The sequence below is a fragment of the Trichechus manatus genome, unplaced genomic scaffold (genome assembly GCF_000243295.1).
Source record: "Trichechus manatus latirostris isolate Lorelei unplaced genomic scaffold, TriManLat1.0 scaffold00029, whole genome shotgun sequence".
NCBI lineage: Eukaryota > Metazoa > Chordata > Mammalia > Sirenia > Trichechidae > Trichechus > Trichechus manatus.
Window position 1 is genome coordinate 5,866,149 of NW_004443965.1, and position 19,203 is coordinate 5,885,351.

At 41.0% G+C, this 19,203-nt stretch overlaps 1 protein-coding gene across 1 annotated transcript in view; it reads right to left on the bottom strand.

The window, feature by feature from the left end:
- PDE8B (phosphodiesterase 8B) overlaps positions 1-19,203 on the bottom strand; it is a 299,340-nt gene that overhangs the window by 159,447 nt on the left and 120,690 nt on the right. Inside the window, exon 2 of the mRNA XM_023729447.1 lies at positions 2,577-2,633. Within this exon, the coding sequence (XP_023585215.1) occupies positions 2,577-2,633 (57 nt within the window). The remainder of the gene's footprint in view (positions 1-2,576; positions 2,634-19,203) is intronic.

Consider the following 19,203-nt stretch of genomic DNA (forward strand, 5'->3'; position numbering starts at 1 on the left):
ATGTGTGTTACTGTTACATGAGAAACTATCTGTTCTGTAAGCCTTCACCTGAAGTACAATAAAATATTTAAAAAAAAAAAAAAAGAGAGAAAAAATCATAAGAACACATTGTCTTCAGTGAGTGTTACATAATTGGAAATTAAAATTAGAAATCACTCTGGTGAGCGGTGTGGCACTGTCTGGTGAAGGCAGAGCGATGGGTATGGTGAACCGGCACTGGATGTTCACACCAACCTTTTTCTAACGTGCCTTCCTAGAAAGCTGAAAACTACAATATCCATACTCCCTTGCAGTTAGGGTTAGGGACATAAATTAGGTTCCCCAGTTAGAATTGCATGACAGATGGGAGGTGGAACTAAGTGAGGGGCCATCTCCCTGCTTCTGCTGCTGACAACTGAGACTGGGGAGACACTGAGCATTTCTGCGGCAGCTTTACAGACCCCAGTCACTGATTCGCAAAAGTAGAGGGAGCAAACTTGCTTGGCTGCTAACCAAAAGGCTGGTGGTTTGAGTCTACCCAGAGTCGCCTCAGAAGAAAGGTCTAGTGATCTGCTTCCGAAAAATCAGCCATTTAAAACCCTAAGGAGCACAACTGTACTCTGACACACACAGGGTTGCCATGAATTGGAGTAGTAGACTTGAAGGCAGCTGGGTTTTTCGGGGGAGAAGGGGCAGAGGAACCACACTCAGCATTCCAGCATCTAATCATAATTTCATCAGTGTCACAAGGCCTTGTAGCTACTCTGGTATATGGTCGAATATAATACTACGCATCAGTGAAAGTGAATAAATTAGAGCTTCCTGTTTCTACATGGATAGTTCTCACAAATGATGTTGAACGAAGAAAAATTTCAGAATGATATATACAGCATGACACTCTGCAAATAAAGTTTGAAAATATCCAAAACAAGAATAACTATTATGAATGCACACATACATAGGTGGTAAAACATGCAAATACGTATTTTAATCAATCTCAGGATAGTGGTTTCTTTTAGAGAGAATAGGAAGAAGAGCAAAGGGATTAATACAGGGCTTAAATGGCATCTGCAATCTTTTGTTTCTATAAAAAACTGAGATATATAGGGCATACTGTTGATATTTGATAAAAGTGGCTGTAGGTGTACACACATACACTTACGAATATTTGAAATATTTTGCAATTTAACAAACTACACTTGAAAAAGAATGAGACATTCTTATGAGCACTCACTGCCAGTACAGCACAGGGCAAAACTGAAGGTAAATGAGATTGATCTAAAGCAACGGTGATCCCCAGCATCAATGTATAAATTCTAGAAATTGCTCTTAGGAATAAATCCGTGATATCAACTCCTTTATTTGTCACTGCCTTTACTCAAAATTGGAGCACAAAGTACATACTGCCAGAATGATTTACTGGAATTTTCCACTTGTTTATGTTCTATACAAATAGTTGTGGCTTATGTTTATTTTAGTAATTTTTTCTCTCTCTGCTCCTAAATTTGTTTTCATCAAATTTTCCCAAGCTAAATCTCTTCCTTTTGTTCTTTTGTGTTTTTTTCTTTTCCCTTGATTTATGTTTCCTTTTCCAAGCATCTGTAAAATCTTGTTATTTTCTTTTCCATTTGCTCATAAATCAGGTCATCTTCTTGGCTGGTTTTTCACTTTCATCTACACATTGGTTGGTTTGTTTACATCTTTTCTGCATCTTCAACACGTTTCAAGTATAGAACAAGCCTCCAGATGCTAACAAGCAAGGTTTTACAAGGAGGAGGTTCCCTGATTTAGGCCTAACAGGCTGATTTATATGCAGATGGGGATTTACCAATTATTTTGAACAGTACAAGCTTCCTCCGAAGGGCGCATAGGACTGCAGCGAGGACAGCTGCTGATGGCATTACGCTGCCCTGCCGGCTGCTGTCGTTAGAGGAAGGTCACTTCTGCAGGTGGCTGGCCCGCTTTCCCTGGACCCTGCTCCCTCAAGTCACACGGGACAAGAAAGTGGGGCCTTTTATCACTTTCTCAGCCATCAACAACAGTGACCACGCATTGATCCAGAGACAGGCAATGTTCTTGACATTCAATGCTATTTCATTTAACTCATAATTTCCCATGACAGAGACATCATCATCCCCACTTTGCACACAGAACACTGGGGTCAGAGAAGTAAAGTAACACATGCTGCATCACAGAGCTAATGAAAGGCAGAGCGAGGATTCACACCCAGCTGTGGCCCACGGCAAAGCCCTGCCCTCCACCCCTACAACGCATCCCTTTCTGGCTGCAGCAGGATGCTGAGCAGACTAGTTGTCCTTCCTCAAAACCCACCATACAATCTACCTATTAAATGTCTATTCAAGACGAGATTCTGTTTGCATCTTCAATTTTAATCATCCAATCTGACATTATAAAAATAAGCATTTACACACACACATTCAAATATGTATATATATACGTACACACTACGCATATACATGCATACATATGCATGCATAGGCAAGGATGGCTATCTGCTTGTGGTACCAGAAAACTCATGAGATTGTGCTCAACCACATGCTCCGAAAACCAAGCCCTACTGCGGAATGGAGGCGTACCTGGATAGGGTCCTGTGTCAGTCTCATGGGCCCAATGCGTACCTCCGCAGAAGAAACCTGCTAAATAAAGGACAGCGTATGAGACACGTGAAGTCTTAAACGACACAAACTTACAAATTCTTCCTTACACGGGATATTACATTATGCCACTGTGCAGACCTTCAATAAAAGAATCCATGCTTATTGACATGGAGACAGGTTACAAAATGTCATGTCCTGCACAATCTTGGTTTTGTAAAAGAACATATGCACATTTATGCATTGAAAATGTCTGAAAGGATATAGTCCCAAATGGTAAGTGGTGGGATTTGGGGTTATTTTTACTTTTAAGTGCCTGACTTTTTATAACAGGCATGTTCTGTTTCATAGGAGAAAACATTTCAGTAATTATTTACTGAGCACCTACTATACACCAGGCATCATGCAAGGCGATTATGATTTTGAAAAGGGAGTAAAAACCACTCTCCAATGTGGAAGCTAACGCATTTCTATGGTATAAGAGCTGTTCCTATATTTAGATCTTATTTTTGTCATCTTCATGTTTGGTTCTGAGGGGTAAGCAGCTTACTCTCACCCATGTTTGCCATGAATAAATGATTTATCTCAGTTGTATGTCCACAAATAAGCTGAGAACACCACACCATGACCGCAAGAGGCTCTGCCTTGCCACCTTAGGAATGAGCCCAGGCCTCTTACGTGTTCCCTGGGTAACACCCTCTAACTTGCTTTGGCTGCGAGCATAGTGCAAACATTTGTCTTTATTTTAATTATTTCACTTAGCTTTCTAAACATGACTTTTCTCTAAACTAATTTGGCTGAAAGTCTTGGCCTCACCTCCCTGTATCCACTTTTATTTTCCTATAAGAGCTAGTCGTTTTGCCACTCCTCAGAAGCTCACCCTGCACTCAGCACCCTGCATCGGCCCTTTCGGTGGGGCAGACATGCTCAGCAGGCATTAGAATTCAGATGGCCAGATACAACGCAATGGCCCAGGGCCAGAGAAGACCGCTTCATCAGTTAAAACACAAAGAAGGCACAACTGTTCTTTCAACTATACTTTTCAAGACACTAAACATTTCCCTTTCTCCTTTCATTCCCCTTCCCCATGTTCCAAAACTCTACTGTCAGCAGCTGATGTTCTTTTCCTCTGTAAGTTAACATCCACCCCTGCCCCCACCGTCCTTGTGTGAAGAAATGGTGCTGGGTGCTTTGGCCTCTCACCAAACCAGTCAGCGGAACACTCAAAAAGAGCCCTCGAAGGATGCTCATGTGAGGTGCTCTGCACCTGTGTGGGTTCTTCTGAGGGCAAAGCTTCACCTCCTACTCTTCCTAGGGGAGGTGGCCTGCAACAGTGGGTCCGTCCAGTGGGCCTGGTGCAACTGAAGCCAACTGATAAGCCTGGATTCCCTGACCCACCAACCAGCGATAAGTTCCTCCAGTGTTTCCCTCCTGTCTTCAGGCAAAAGTGACCTGCTTAAGTCCTTAAGCTTCTTTTCTCAAAGCAAAACCATATCCTGTGAGGTGTACACGCTGACCTCAGCACCCGGAGTAAGCACGCAACCCCGGAAATCACTGCTCTCGAAGGGTCAGCTCTCCTGTGTACCTGAGCCTTGAGTCCCCTTGCAGCTCCACTCCAAAGGCAGTTTTGTTTGAAGCATACACCTCTCCTTAAGAAGCAGCTCAACGCCAGATTTTTGCATTAATTACAAGTTAATGATTGAAAGTGAAGTCAATTTCATCTATTAGGTTAACTGATTGATAACCTGGGGCATTTTTCACTCTCCCTGTGATCTCTCTTGGGTTCTCTGAATCCACAAGTCCACCTGTTAATGGTCTCTCCAGCAAAACCAGGCTCTCAAAGTACCTAGTCATCCAGGGGCAGAAAATGAGATACTAAATAAAATTTTAAAAATAAAAATGACCCACTTTGGAAAGTTAAGAGACTGGGGGAAAGACCCCTGCTGGAAGTGCACAGACTTGCCAAAAAATAATAATATGATCCTAAAGGATACACTGCCTGTGTACTTTTCTAAGTAAGCAATATGAGCATGAAGGAGTTATGTAGCTAATCTTACAAGACAGGAATCCCTGGGTAGTACAAATGGTTCACACACTTGGCTAACCAAAAGGTTGGGGGTTCCAGTCCACCCACAGGCACTTCAGAAGAAAGGCCTTGTGATCTACTTCCAAAAAACCAGCCACTGAAAACCCTATGAAGCAGAGTTCTACTCTGACACACCTGAGGTCGCCACAAGTCGGAATCAAAGCAATGGCAATTGATGTTTATAACGCAGGAGGCAGACTATCTTAAATGCTACCTGGAGGACACCTGATGACTGTGTGAGCATTTCCCAAGTGCCCCTCTGTCCCAGCACTGTCCTAGGTGCTTTCACATGTATGATCTTAATAGGAGACAAGCAATGGCCACTGATATGGATTGAACTGTGACCCCAAAAACTATATCAATTTGGCTAGGCCGTGATTCCCAGTATTGTCCACCATTTTGTCATCTGGTGTGGTTTTCCTGTGTGTTGTAAATTTTATCTCTATGGTGTTGATGAGATGGGATTAGTGAGTTACGTTAATGAGGCAGGACTCAATCTACAAGATTAGATTGTTTTCAGCCAATCTCTTTTGAGATATAAAAGAAAGAAGTGAGCAGAGAGACAGGGGTAACCTCATACCACCAAGAAAGAAGTACTGGGAGCAGAGCATGTCCTTTGGACCTGAGGTTCCTGTGCAGAGAAGCTCCTAGACCAGAGGAAGATTCATGACAAGGACCTTCCTCCAGAACCAACAGAGAGGGAAAGTCTTCCCCTGGAGCTGGTGCCCTGAATTCGTACTTCTAGCCTCCTAGACTGTGAGAGAATAAATTTCTCTTTGTTAAGGCCATCTACTTGTGGTATTTCTGTTATAGCGGCACTAGATGACTAAGATAGCCACTGAGCAACAGCATGGAGTTTTAAAAGCAATACTCAGGCTAGAAGCAATCATTTCCCTGCCTGAAGACATGAAAAACCTTCAACTTTCTCCCATAGCCACCACTGTTCCCTGCGAGCATCCAGCTTCTAAACTTCTGTCTTCCCTAGCTCAGCAGGAAGGTGAGCTCTGAGCCTCAGGTAGAAGGACAGCAGAGTCCAGAACAGGAACTGCAAGGTGGGTGCTAAGGGCTCTCTCCAAGACCCCTGCCTCTCATCTTCACCTGCCCAGGGTGCTTCCACTCCACCTCGAGCCTGGTGCCTCAGTTTACCAACTCCTCTAGTCCTGACCCACACTTTGCTTCCTCTCTCTCGGCTTGCTTTTTCATCCACAGTCTGTGTTCCCAGTCTTCTGACCTTTGTTTCTATGCCCTCTCTTCAACTATCCCAACAGAACCCCAGAACTTGTCCTCGCTGGCAGTGAGGACAAGGCAGTGATCAGCAGACGGAAATCTGCAGCAGGTATATTCACAAACAGCAGGTTCCAGAGTTCTGTTCCTGATACAGGAAGAGTCTTACTGCCTGCATGTCACCAGTTCGTAAAACAGCAACATGAACAGAAAGAGGAGAGCATTTACTGACATCTATATAGCCAAGGCAGAAGAGTCTTATTTCAAAGAGTGAACTTTGAGAGCCTGCAGATGCATAAATCTTCAATTAGTATTAAAAAAAAAAAAAAAAAACCAAACCTGCTGCCATCGAGTCGATTCTGACTCACAGCAACCCTATAGGACCAAGGAGAACTGCCCCATAGAATTTCCAAAGAGCAGCTGGTGGATTCGAACCAAAAGTTCAGCAGCTGTAGCTCTTCAGGAAGTGACCAAATTTGCTAGAGACAGATAAGCAAAAAGGGGGGTCATAAGGTAATACAATTCCAGCAACTGAGAGAAGAGGACGGGACCAGAGTGTGAAGAGAAACACATGTCCCAGCCACTCCAACCACAGGCTTTTTCCCTATAGCCTAATGAGGAAGGACTGCTAAACCACAGTGTAGTTTTAAAAAAATATATTTTTTGTTTTTATTTACTTTTTTCTATGAAAAAAAATATATAACAGAATATTTGCCAATTTAGTCATTTTTACATGTATAATTCAGTGACATTATGTTCATCATGTTGCACAACCAATACCACTATCCTTTTCCAAATTATTCCACCACCATTGACAGAAACTCATAAGCAATGACTCCCCAGTGGTGGTTAAGTGGTAGAATTCTTATTTTCCATGCAGGAGACCTGGGTTTGATTCCCAGCCAATGCACCTCAAGTGCAGCCACTGCTTGTCTATCAGTTGAGGCTTTCGTGTTGCTATAATGCCAAACAGGTTTCAGTGGAGCTTCCTGAGACAGACAAGGAAGAAAGACCTGGAAATTTACTTCCAAAAAGAGCCAGTGAAAAGCCTATGGATCACAATGGTCCAATCCCATTGTAAATGGGGTTGCCATGAGTCAAGGCCAACTCCAGTGCAGCTAACAACCCCTCACCACTGATAACCACTAATAAGCTTTGGTCTCTATACATGTCCCTATTTCATATAAGTGGGATGATATGGTATTTGTTCTTTTGTGACTGACTTATTTCACTTAGCATAATGTTTTCAAGGTTCATCCACATTGTAGCATGTATTAGGACTTCATTTCTCTTTAGACAGTGCAGTTTCAACTGTACAACAGTTATAGTTCCAAATGTTTGTGTACATACATATGGGTGAATAACATGCACACATACATATATACATTCACATTAAAATGAGCCAATTCTCCAGGAGAAAAAAAAATAAGAGCCCTATTTTGTAGCATCTCCTGATTTCCATGGTGTAAATACTTTTACCATGGATGATCTCAAGCTAGGAACATAGGTCCCTGAGTATGCAGTTGGGAACATTTCGTTTTATTCAGAGAGGGTCTATGAGTGGCAAACTCCTTCAGTCTTTGTTGATGTATAAATGTCTATTATTCATTTTTGTTTGATAGTTTAGCTGGATATGGAATTCTGGTTGATAGACGTTTTCCCCCAGACTTTGAAGTTGAGAGAGGGGAGATAATATTTATGGTTTGGAAGGTGGGAAGGTCAAAGAACGCTTCATGAAGGCAGGTGGTCACGAAGAACAGGAAGACTAAAAGACTGGGCTGGGGAGGAAATTCCAGACATATGGAACAACATAAACAAAGGCATGGAGGCAGGAGAGCAAAGGTGCTCATGGGGGAGAAGCAAGAGTCCAGAGAGGCTGGACGGTAGAGTATATGAAAGGGAAGACTGGGAAGGTTGGGGTCAGATCCCTAGAAGACACTGGAAAGGAGCTCACTTTCTATTCTGCAGCCACCAATCACATTGCAGGTTTTTGAGCAGAGGACTAACATGATCATACCTGTGACTTGGGAAAATCAAACATTTGGTTTGCCTAATTTCTGGATAAACAAGAACAGAGATTTAGCAAAAAACAAAAACAAGCAGAAACCCTGCTATGAGTAGGAACTACAGCAGTGAAAGCAAGTGGGAAATTGTATTGCAATGATCAAGAAAAACATTACAAGGGGGAAAAAAAAAAGCACAGCTTAGCTTTACTTCAACAAACAACTCCAAGATAAAAAGCAGCTGGTGCAGGGTAGGCAGATGAAAGCAGTGTTTGAACTAATTCATTTCAGTTCGACCTCCTGCTGAGAATTTGTATTACCACCCAAGATATACTGAATCAGAATCAATCAGAATCGACATTTAACAAGATCCAGCGATCTCGTTAAAATGTAGACTCTGATTCAGTAGATTCTTATACAAACCCTCAGCAGGGGTCAAACCAGACACGAACCGGTTGGATGACCTGGATGAAAAGAGACAAAATCCTGAGAGAAGGCAAGGCTATTCAGGGTTGGCTAATTCACCTGTTAGTGCTCCACAGTCTTTAGTGGTGATTGCCACAGATCCTCATAGTTTCAGCTTCAGGAATTTTGTTAAGTACCTTGGATTCATTGCGTTTTAGAGCTTCTCTAAGAGGGAAGCTGAGAATTCTAGAAGGAAAGCAGGTGCCCAGAAAGCCCTTCCCTACCTCATCTGCTCTGCACAGCTTACTCCTTCAAGGGCTCAAATGCCCCTCATTCTCTGAACACTTCTCAAGCCCAACATCACCCAAAGCAGAATAAACAATTCACTCCTCAGTACCTCTGTCCTTCATAGCACTTATTTTATTAGTTGTTTAAATACCTTTCTCCTTGGCCAAGTGGTGAATTTCTTGAGGACACAGACTTGTGTTTGTTTTTTCACAATTTTATCCCCAGCACCTAGAAGGTGCTCAAAAAACACTTTATGGAATTGAATTAACCTGCCTAAGATCATACAGATTTTAAGTAACAGGGTCAGGACTGGGACTTCATTTGCTCTTCCATTATACTGAGATGAGGTTGCACTGCCCATCTTTCTGTTATCGTGAGTCCTAAGTAAGCTTCTGGACTCTATTATAATTTTGCAAAAGAGATGACTCAGTACCTGCCATCACCACTAAAAAGGAAAAGGGGTGTGTGTGTTGGGGCTGGGGAATTTATAACTTTTCACCTTTCAAAAACAAAGCTCAGATTCTGAATGTCCCCCACTCCAATAACTTCTCCTTTGGAATACCTTCTTCCCCACCATCTGCAGAATTGAGAGTTCACACACAGGTATACATACACACACATGTATACACACACACACAAACACACACAACCCAAGCTGACTTGACTTTACTTCATTAGAGGGCAACTCCATGGTAAAGATTGTTTTTCACTCACAAAAGGAACCAGCTGTGGGAACAGGAATAGGCATTTTTAAATGCCCTTAATCAACCCTGCCTGCTGTCCTGCTAGCTTTGATTTCAAAACAGCATTTAATTCTCTCAAGGTGTCCCTCTATTCCCAGGCCAAACTTCTTTCTTTATTCTTCTGAGCTCTGGGTAAACAAAAGTTGTGTTTGACTTTTACCATTTTCATGGGCCCATGTCCACCCTCTGGCTTCCAGCCAGAAGAAAGGCATCAGCACTGCAGCTTCTAGGTGCCCTCACCATGAGGCCGGGCGATCCTGCTCCACACTGGGATCTGTCTCACTCTGGGCTCCACCCTCTCAGCCCACCCAGACGCTCTCTTCTTCCTTCTACCTCTTCTCAGCAGGGGCCCAAGGCTGGCTCTGCCCTCACAGCAGCCTTCAGCCCTCACTTGGGTTGCTGCTGGCCACACTCCAGCACCTCCTGGCACCCCTGCCAGGAACTCTTAGTGCCCAAGAGAGTCCTCCCCTTACCTTCCTGCTTCCAATTCTCTGACTGAGAAGCTCTCAACCTGAGCTTCACATTAGAAGTAACTTGGAACTTTGAGCCCTGGTGGTACAGTGGTTAAATGATTCCCTGCTAACCAGAAAGGCCAGCAGTTCGAACCTACCAGCTGTTATATGGGAGAAAGATGTGGCAGTCTGCTTCTGTAAAGATTACAGCCTTGGAAACCCTATGGGACAGTTCTGCTCTGTCTTGTAGGGTTGCTATGAGTCAGAATCAACTTGATGGCAGCGGGATTGGTTTGGGGAATTTTAAAAAATATCAATGCCTGGGTCCTACTCCAAACCAAGAGAATCAGAATCTCTAAGGAGGAGGCCCCACACTGGCATTTTTTAATCTCCCAGGGTGCAACCAGGGTTGAAAACCACTAGCCTGTTTTGTGAAATACCTGGTTTTGTTTTTCTTATTTACAGCAGACATGTATGGTGTAAACTTCAGCTCCTGCCTCCTCCTGTAGACTTCTAGTCCACATTCATTTATTCAACAAAACCATCAATGCAGTGCTTAGCTTAGGGAAGCACCAATAACCATCCAAGACTCAGTAGTCATAGACTACTGTCATTGAGTTGATTCTGACTCACAGCCACCCTACAGGACAGAGAAGAACTGTCCCATAGGGTTTCCAAGGCTGTAATCTTTATGGAAGCAGACTGCCACATCTTTCTCCCACATAGAACCTAGACACTATGGGGTCTTTCCCAGATATCCACTCCAAAAACACAAGATTATCACTTAGGCAAGATGCCCCCAGAGGGCAGTATCTCTAAATTATAATCAAAATCAATGAAAATTTTCTTTTATACTATTTTTATATATTTATGTGGACTATTACTCATAGTCAGGAGGTAACTGGGTGACATACCCAACTACTTTGCATTTTATGCCGTTACCATAAATATTACATTAACTTAGCAGCATGATGGTCTATCATATAAGTGTAAATATACAAATATCTACTCATCAAAATACACAACCACAGAAGAAAAGATTAATCAATTTGACTTTAAAATTTAAAACTTCCATTCACAAAACAAACAAACAAATATCACTATAATAAAAGAGAAAAGCCACAGCCTGGGAGATGATATGTAAAATTCATAAAAATCAACAAATATTAGTAACCAGAACATACAACAATTTTTGAAAAAATCAATAATAATAATTTTTTAAAAAGACAGCCAAAAGGAAAACTGGGCAAAGATTTGAAAAAGTGATTCACAGAAGAGGAAATACAAAAATTAAGAGATTTCAACCTAATTAGTTGTCAGGAAAATAAAAATTATACGTTACTATGGGATATTATTTCACATCCAACCATTTTAATCAACCAACTGGTAAAATTAAAGTCAAACACTAATAAGGGCAAGAAGGTAGACCCACAGGAAATCTTAAATACTGTTAGTGGAAATGTAAATGGTTTAGCCACTTTAAAAAACAATTTGGGGATTTCTAATAAAGAAGAAGTGTATATCATTCAGTCTAGTCTCTTATGCATGCAAAAACTGGACAATGAATAAGAAAGACTGAAGGAGAATTGATGCCTTTGAATTATGGTGTTGGTGAAGAATATTGAATATACCACGGACTGTCAAAAGAATGAGATCTGTTTTGGAAGAAGTACAGCCAGAATGCCCCTTAGAAGCAAAGACGGCGTGACTTCGTCCCACATACCTTGGACGTGTTATCAGAAGGGACCAGTTCCTAGAGAAAGACATCATGCTTGGTAAAGAGGAGGGTCAGCGAAAAAGAGGAAGACCCTCAGTGAGATGGATGGACACAGTGGCTGCAACAATGAGCTCAAACATAACAAAGACTGTGAGAATGGCATAGGACTGGGCAATGTTTCGTTCTGTTGTACATCGGGTTGCTATGAGTAGGAACTGACTCAATGGCACTTAACAACAACAACAACAAGCTTCTTATGTGAGTTTCTTCAGGGTACATAAGGAGACATACACAAGAATATTCAGAGCAGCATTATTCATAAAAACAAAAAATTAGTAACAGCCTAATCCATCAATCCATTAATATCACTAGAAAAATTGATAATTAAGGAATATCCATACAATAGAATATTATACTGTAATGAAAATGAATAACCTAGAGCTACCCATTCAAAATAAATGAATTTCACAAATATTGAGGGGAAAAAAGGCAAATGTTAGAAAAATACGTATTTTAAGCTACCACTTGGATAAAGTTTTAAAATATTTAAAACAATACCAAATAAAATTTAGGGATATAGTAACAGTACAAAAAAATGCATGGGAGTGATAAATGGCCAGTTGAGCTAAGTAGTCCTGTTAGAAGGAGCCCTGGTGGTGCAATAGTTAAGTGCTTGGCTGCTAACCAAAAAGGTCAGTGATTAGAACCCCCCAGCAACCCCATGGGAGAAAAGACCAGGATACCTGCTCCCATAAAGATTACAGCCTATGAAATCCTATGGGAAGTTCTACTCTGTCCTATAGACTTACTATGAGTCAGACTTGACTTGAAGGCACACAGTAACAAGACAGTGAGACAAGTGCAATGGGGAGAGGGATGTGTTCAAGGAGGGATACACCAGGGGCTTCAACTATATTATTAATGACCTATTTTTTAGGCAAGGTAGTGAGTACATGGGTGTTCACTGAATTATATTTTCTATATTTTCATATACCTTAAATATTGAAGAATAAATTAAAAATGCATTTTTATTGGAAAAGTCTATTTTCCATCTTTGGCTTAACATTAATTGAGCAATAGCCACTATGTAAGTATTTTACATATATTATTCTTTTACGCAGGAAATTATTTGATGAAATAAGGTGCTCTAAGGGAACTGGACTACAGGTCTGACTGCCTCCATGAACTACTGCCCCCCTGCCATAAGAACAGAAGAACTGGATGGTGCCTGACTACCATTACTGAACATTTTGATCAAGGAATCAATAGGTGAATCCTGATCAAAAGGGGAGAAAATGTGGCTCAGAATTTCAAATTCTTAAAGAATCCAGACTTACTGGACCTACTGAGATGGAGGAACCTCTGAATTTGTAATTGCTCTGAGAAAATCTTCACATCATGAACCAAAATTATCCCCTGAAGTTATCTTTAAACTAAAAAACCGTTTAACTAAATTAGCAGAAAATGTTCAACAACATGACCACTGTGCTCTTTTAAAGAATTATTTATAGGGTTGCTATGAGTCAGAATTGACTTGACGGCAATAGGTTTAGTTTTTTTTTTTTTTTTGGTATCATGAGATCGAATTGTCAACAGTAACTCTAAAGCACAGATGAGAAGTTTAGGGGGTAGTGTGGCTAAGTCAATGGTGGTGAAACAACACAGGTAGAAATAGCAGGAATGGTGACACGACATGAAGAATGTAACTGATGTTATTGAATTGTACATGTAGAAACTGATGAATGGGTGTATGCTCTGCTGTGTATATTTTTATCAAAAATAAAATAAAAATAACATGCTCTATTTACATTTCCTCAAAATGCAGATAAAAGTTTCCCTGAAACTTGGTAAAAAGGAATCCTAGAACACTGGACTGAGACTTGGGGACTTTGTTCAAGATAAGTCACTGCTTTGTGCTTCAGTCAAAAAAAAGAAGGGTTGATGAATCCCCCACATATATCATCTTACGTAATTGTCACAGCAATCCCATAAGTCGGGCACATCAACCCTTCCTATAGCTAAAGAAATTAAAACTTCAGTAAGGTTAGGAGTAGAGATTTAAACCCAGGCTTGCCTTATTGGGAAGGCCGTGCTATTATTTATGTATTTGCTTAAACTTCAATTTGTTCCAGAAAGGCCTTAAGATGGCCTCAAAAAGATTTAATATTAAGTAAGAGTTTCAGAATGACATAAATATATGTGAAAGATCTAGCTGAGAAATAATGACTATGGGGAAGATGAAGCAAGTAGGGAATTCAGCATGTACAATGCTTACCCCAAAGCACTCCGTACCTGTGGAGGGGGCTGCACAGCCAACACAGTCTGGTGCAAGGGGGAGATGAGACCCTCAACCACCCCCATGCATGAGACACAGCGATGGACTTTACTGCCTCTTACAACACCCCTGCCCCCTTGTCCTCTCCTCCATTCCATACTGTCACTGTGGGTGACAACACTGTTCTTAAGAAGTATTACCACTACACTCAGTGAGCCTTACTGGGCCAATGGAGGAGAGGGTGATACATTCCACAGTGCCTGGAAAATAGGCACTGAGAAAGGATAAGAGGCCATCCTCTTGTGAGCTCTGAAGTGGTAATTAAAAATAAACACTGGAGACATCAGATGCCATCAGATCCAAACACAAAAAATCTGGCTGGCTTACAATGCAATACTATTTCACACCCAACCATTTTGATCAACATAATGTTAAAATTCAAGTCAAACACTAGCAAGGGCAAGAAGGTAGACCCACAGGAAGTCATATACACTGTTGATGGAGATGTAAGTGGTTCAGCTACTTTAAAAAACAACTTGGAGATTTCTAATTAAGTTTTCTGTAATAACAAAAAATTAGAAACAGTCTAATTCAGCAATCCATTAATATCTATCACCAGAAAAAGTGATAAATATATTAATAGCCATATAACAGAATATCATACAGTAATGAAAACGACCTAGAGCATCCCCCCCCCACAAATATTAGGTGAAAGAGAGATATTATTTAAACAATACAGTTGTATCTACAGCCATGATAAAAGAATTCACTGATATCGATTACTGTATTTTTACGCAAATAACGCTTACCTTCTATGTTTGTCAACCATGCCCTTGCTCCTCAAGGTATTTTCATAAGCACACTATGCTAACTTTTTCTTACAGCAACGTGTAAAAAAATTAGCACAGCAGAACTAATGAAAATGCCTCATGGGAGGAGGGCGTGGTTGGCAAACAAATGTAGAAGGCGCACGTTATTTGTGTAAAATATGGTATACATTAAAATGGAAAGAAAAAGTGATCTGGAATATAATCCATGAAATGACAAGTATACCCTAGAGAGAATCAACTTTAGAGGAGGGAAAAAAAAAAGAAAACAAAACAAAACCGTAATAGCACTTTAATACAGGCAGTGGCCGGGGTTACGGATGTCTGACAAGCCGTAGTTATGAACCAACCCCCGTAAAGCCTACTATATTAAAAATTTGGGGTACGTACAACAGTTTGTAATAACAAATGGGCACTACTTTGCAACGTGCATTAAAACATTGTTATTAAGGCAGAGACAGCATGGTGCTATAGACAGAAGCACCATTCTGTCCCTCCACAGCAAAGACGTGAAAAACTAAGTAAAACAGAGACAAATGTCAATCCTGGAACCTAAGCATCAAATGAAGAGATAAAGAACTCAGCCAAGCACCAAATGGAATAAGAAACCAACAGAGAACAGAGAGTGAGGAGAGATACGTGTGGAAGTCCCCTATCAGCCAACACAGCACAGATTCCCCATCTACAACTCCTGTTGGAGATTGGTGGACAGGGAGTATGGGAAAGCAGCTTCACAAAGCTCCCAGCAGGAGACAGAGCACCCAGTAACCAGTGATATATGCTTTCCCACCCCTCATCCTTCTCCCTGTTGCTCGACCTTTGCCGCTTCACAGCTGGCTGCGGTCACTTGGCTGGCTGGGAAGTGCAGGGCCCCTGCTGCTTGGATTCACTCTGCCCACACCAGAGATCAGCAGACAGGGAGTATGGGAAAGCAGCTTCATGGAGCTCCCAGCAGGAGGCAGAACAACCAGTAACCAGCGATATATGATTTCTTGACCCCCACACGTCTTCCCCACCCTGCTTGGCCTCTTCTGCTTCCAGCCAGCTGCAGTCTCTGGGATGGGAGGCACCGACTTTGGCACTGTGCCACTTGGATTCTCCCTGCCCACACTGGCCAGATCCCCAAGTGCCATTTGTTTGTTGCTGGCTTTGCTTTTTTCTGCTTATTTTGGTTTCTTCTGTGCCTCTCACCACCTCCCCCTCTTTTCTCTCGAACACTTGGCTCCGTGTGTCATCTTTGCTTCTTACTGAAAGGTCGTGAAGTTGCTGCTCGACTGGGGAACTGCTTACCCGGCCTGTGCTGCCACGCTGGGGCTTTTTATGTGTGTGTGTTTTGTTTTCTTTTGTTTGTTTGTTAGCTTTCTTTTTCTGTTCATGGCTTAGGAGCCCCTTCAAGCTGAGCTATACTGCATGGCTTGGGAGCCACTTTCCTGGTCTTCGCAGCTGCACCAGTGGGATACCTGGGGGCATTTCTTTTTTCTTTTCTTTTTCTCTCTTCATTTCTCGGTTTCTCGTCTCTCTACACTTACCTTCTTTTCCTGTCCCTGAATACCTGGCGCTGTGTGACATCTCCACCCCTTCTAGTTAGGCTGTACTTCACAGCCTGGGACCACGTCCCTAGTCTTCGCAGCTGCACCAGTGGGATCCCTGGGGGCTTTGCTTTTCTTTTGTTTTTCTTTTCTGATTTTTATTTATTTTTTTATTTTCCCCTTTTTCTTTTTCTCCATTTCTCACTTTCTCATCTCTCCACTCCAATGGCAAGCTCCCTTAGTACTCTTCTTTTTTTTTCTTGTTTGTTTTTGGCTTCAGTTTCTTTCTCCTCTCCCTCCTCTTTCCCATACTCATCTTAGCTCCACACATCACAATCTCCCACCTCCTTCCTGCCCACCTGCACCACGCACTGAACATCACACCCTGAAGCAGCACAAGCATGGCCTACCGGAACCTGCCCTGCACTGATTTCTGGCCCGCCCTGTTGGCCCTAGTACAATGCCACAAACAACCCATCCCAGGTCCTCCCCTTCAGCTGGACCTTCCCTGCTGCACCATAGCTGAGCAACTGGCCCTGCCCATTGGACAAGGAAGTGAAAAGTATCGTGCCCACAGATGAGCAAACAACAAAGAACGCACAGCTCGCCTGCTCAGACATAACCAAAACAAAAAAGTAGAATGAAACAAACAACTCTACAATCAATAAATGAAAAAAATAACTACTGAATGTCCCGAAGACAGCAAAAAATATCAAAACATATAAAAAACAGGACGAGATGGTTCCAGTAGGTATCCAAAATAAAATATCAAGTGACTTTCCAGTATAAGAAAAGGCACTAGAACTACTTGATAGGGAATTCAAATCGCTAATATTAAGAGCTATCCAAGAGTTGAGGCAAAAAGCAGACGAAAAGGAGGAAAAAATAGACAAATTCATGGAAAACACAGACAAAAAATGGAAGAATTCAGGAAAATAATATAGGAACAAAATGCCAAAACCAGTTCACAACTAGAAACCATACAAAAACAACAATTAGAAATCCAAAAGATAAACAACAAGATTTCAGAAATGGACAGTGTCATAAAAGGCCTTAGGAGCAGGTTTGAAATGATGGAAGACAGTATCAGCAAAACTGAGGACAAACACGTGGATACAACTCTGAGGAAAAATCAGAAAAAAGAACAAAGAAAAATGAAGAAACCCTGAGAATTATGTGGGATACAATCAAAGGCAAAAATGTGCGAGTGATTGGAGTTCCAGACCAGGGGGAGAAAACGGAAAACACAGGATCATTGAAGAACTGCTAACAGAAAACTTCCCTAATATCATGAAGGATGAAAAGCTGATCATCCAAGAAGCTCAACAAACCCAATATAGGACAAACCCCAAAAGAAAATCACCAAGGCATATCATAATAACACTCACCAAAACCAAAGACAAGAAAGAATCCTGAGAGCAGCTCGAGAAAAACAAAAAGTCACATACAGAGGGGAAACAATAAGACTAAGCTCTGATTACTCAGCAGAAAAAATGCAGGCAAGAAGGCAATGGGAAGACATATATAAAACTTTGAAAGAAAAAAATTGCCTACCAAGAATAACATATCCTGCAAAACTCCTGTTCAAATACGATGGTGAAATTAGGACATTTCTAGATAAACAGAAACTAAGGGACTATGTAAAAACCAAACCAAACTTACAAGAATTATTAAAGGGAGTCTTTCAGTCTGAGAACAAACAACATCAGACCACAGCTGAATCTAGGATGCAAGACTGTACTAGCCAGCTACCAACCTAGGAAATAAACTCTCAAGAACTATTCAAAACCAAAAGATTTACAACAGGGAACCAGAGAAGCTTACTCTGCAAATGACAACAACGTCAGAACAATAAAAGAGGGAATAAATGATGTAGGTATAGAACTTTCTAAGGGAGAAGAAGGCAAGGTAATACCAGGTAATAATAGACTGGTTCAAACCTAGGAAGATAAGGGTAAATTTCAAGGTAACCACAAAGAAAGTTAATAAACCTACTCATCAAAATAAAGAAGAAAAACATAAAGTCTCAGTAAAAACAAAATCTACAAAAACAAAAGAATTGAAAAACAAATCCACAAACAAAAGGAATTCAGCACAGAAGAGTAAGAGGAACAAAGAAAATGTCAGCACCACAAAAAAAGCACTACATAATGACAGCAATAAACTAACACCTATCAATAATTACACGGAATGTCTATGGCCTAAATGCACCCATAAAGAGACAGAGAGTGACAAAATGGATTAAAAAAACAGGATTCATCAATACGCTGTCTAAAAGAGACACACATTAGAAACAAAGATGTAAATTTATTAAAAAATCAAAGGATGGAAAAAATATGTCAAGCAAACAGCTACTAAAAAAGAGCAGGAGTGGCAATACTAATCTCAGATAAAATAGACTTTAAAACAAAATTCACCATAAAAGACAAAGAAGGGCACTACATAATGATTAAAGGGATGATCCATCATGAAGACATAACCATAATAAACATTTACACACCCTATGACAGGGCTCCAAAATACATAAAATAAACTAACAGTACTGAAAAGACAAATTGATAGTTCCGCAATAATAGTAGGAGATTTCAACACACCATTCTTGGTAAAGGACAGAACATCTAGAAAGAAACTCCATAAAGATACAGAAGAGCTAAAGGGCACAATCAGCCAACTTGAATTCATAGACATATATAGAACACTCCACCCAACAACTGTAAAGTAGACATTCTTTTCCAATGCACATGGAATGTTCTCCAGAAAAGACCACATCTTAGGCCACAAAGTAACCCTCAACAAAATCCAAAACACTCAGATAATACAAAGTATCTTCTCTGACAACTATGCCATCAAAGTAGAAATTAACAACAGGAAGAGCAAGGAAAAAAATCAATTACATGGAAACAATAATACCCTGCTTACAAACCACTGAGTAATAGAAGAAATCAGACATGGAATAAAAAAATACTTAAAATCAAACAAGAATGAAACCACATCATACCAAAACCTTTGAGACACAGCAAAGGCAGTCCTCAGAGGACAATTTATAGCAATAGATGCACA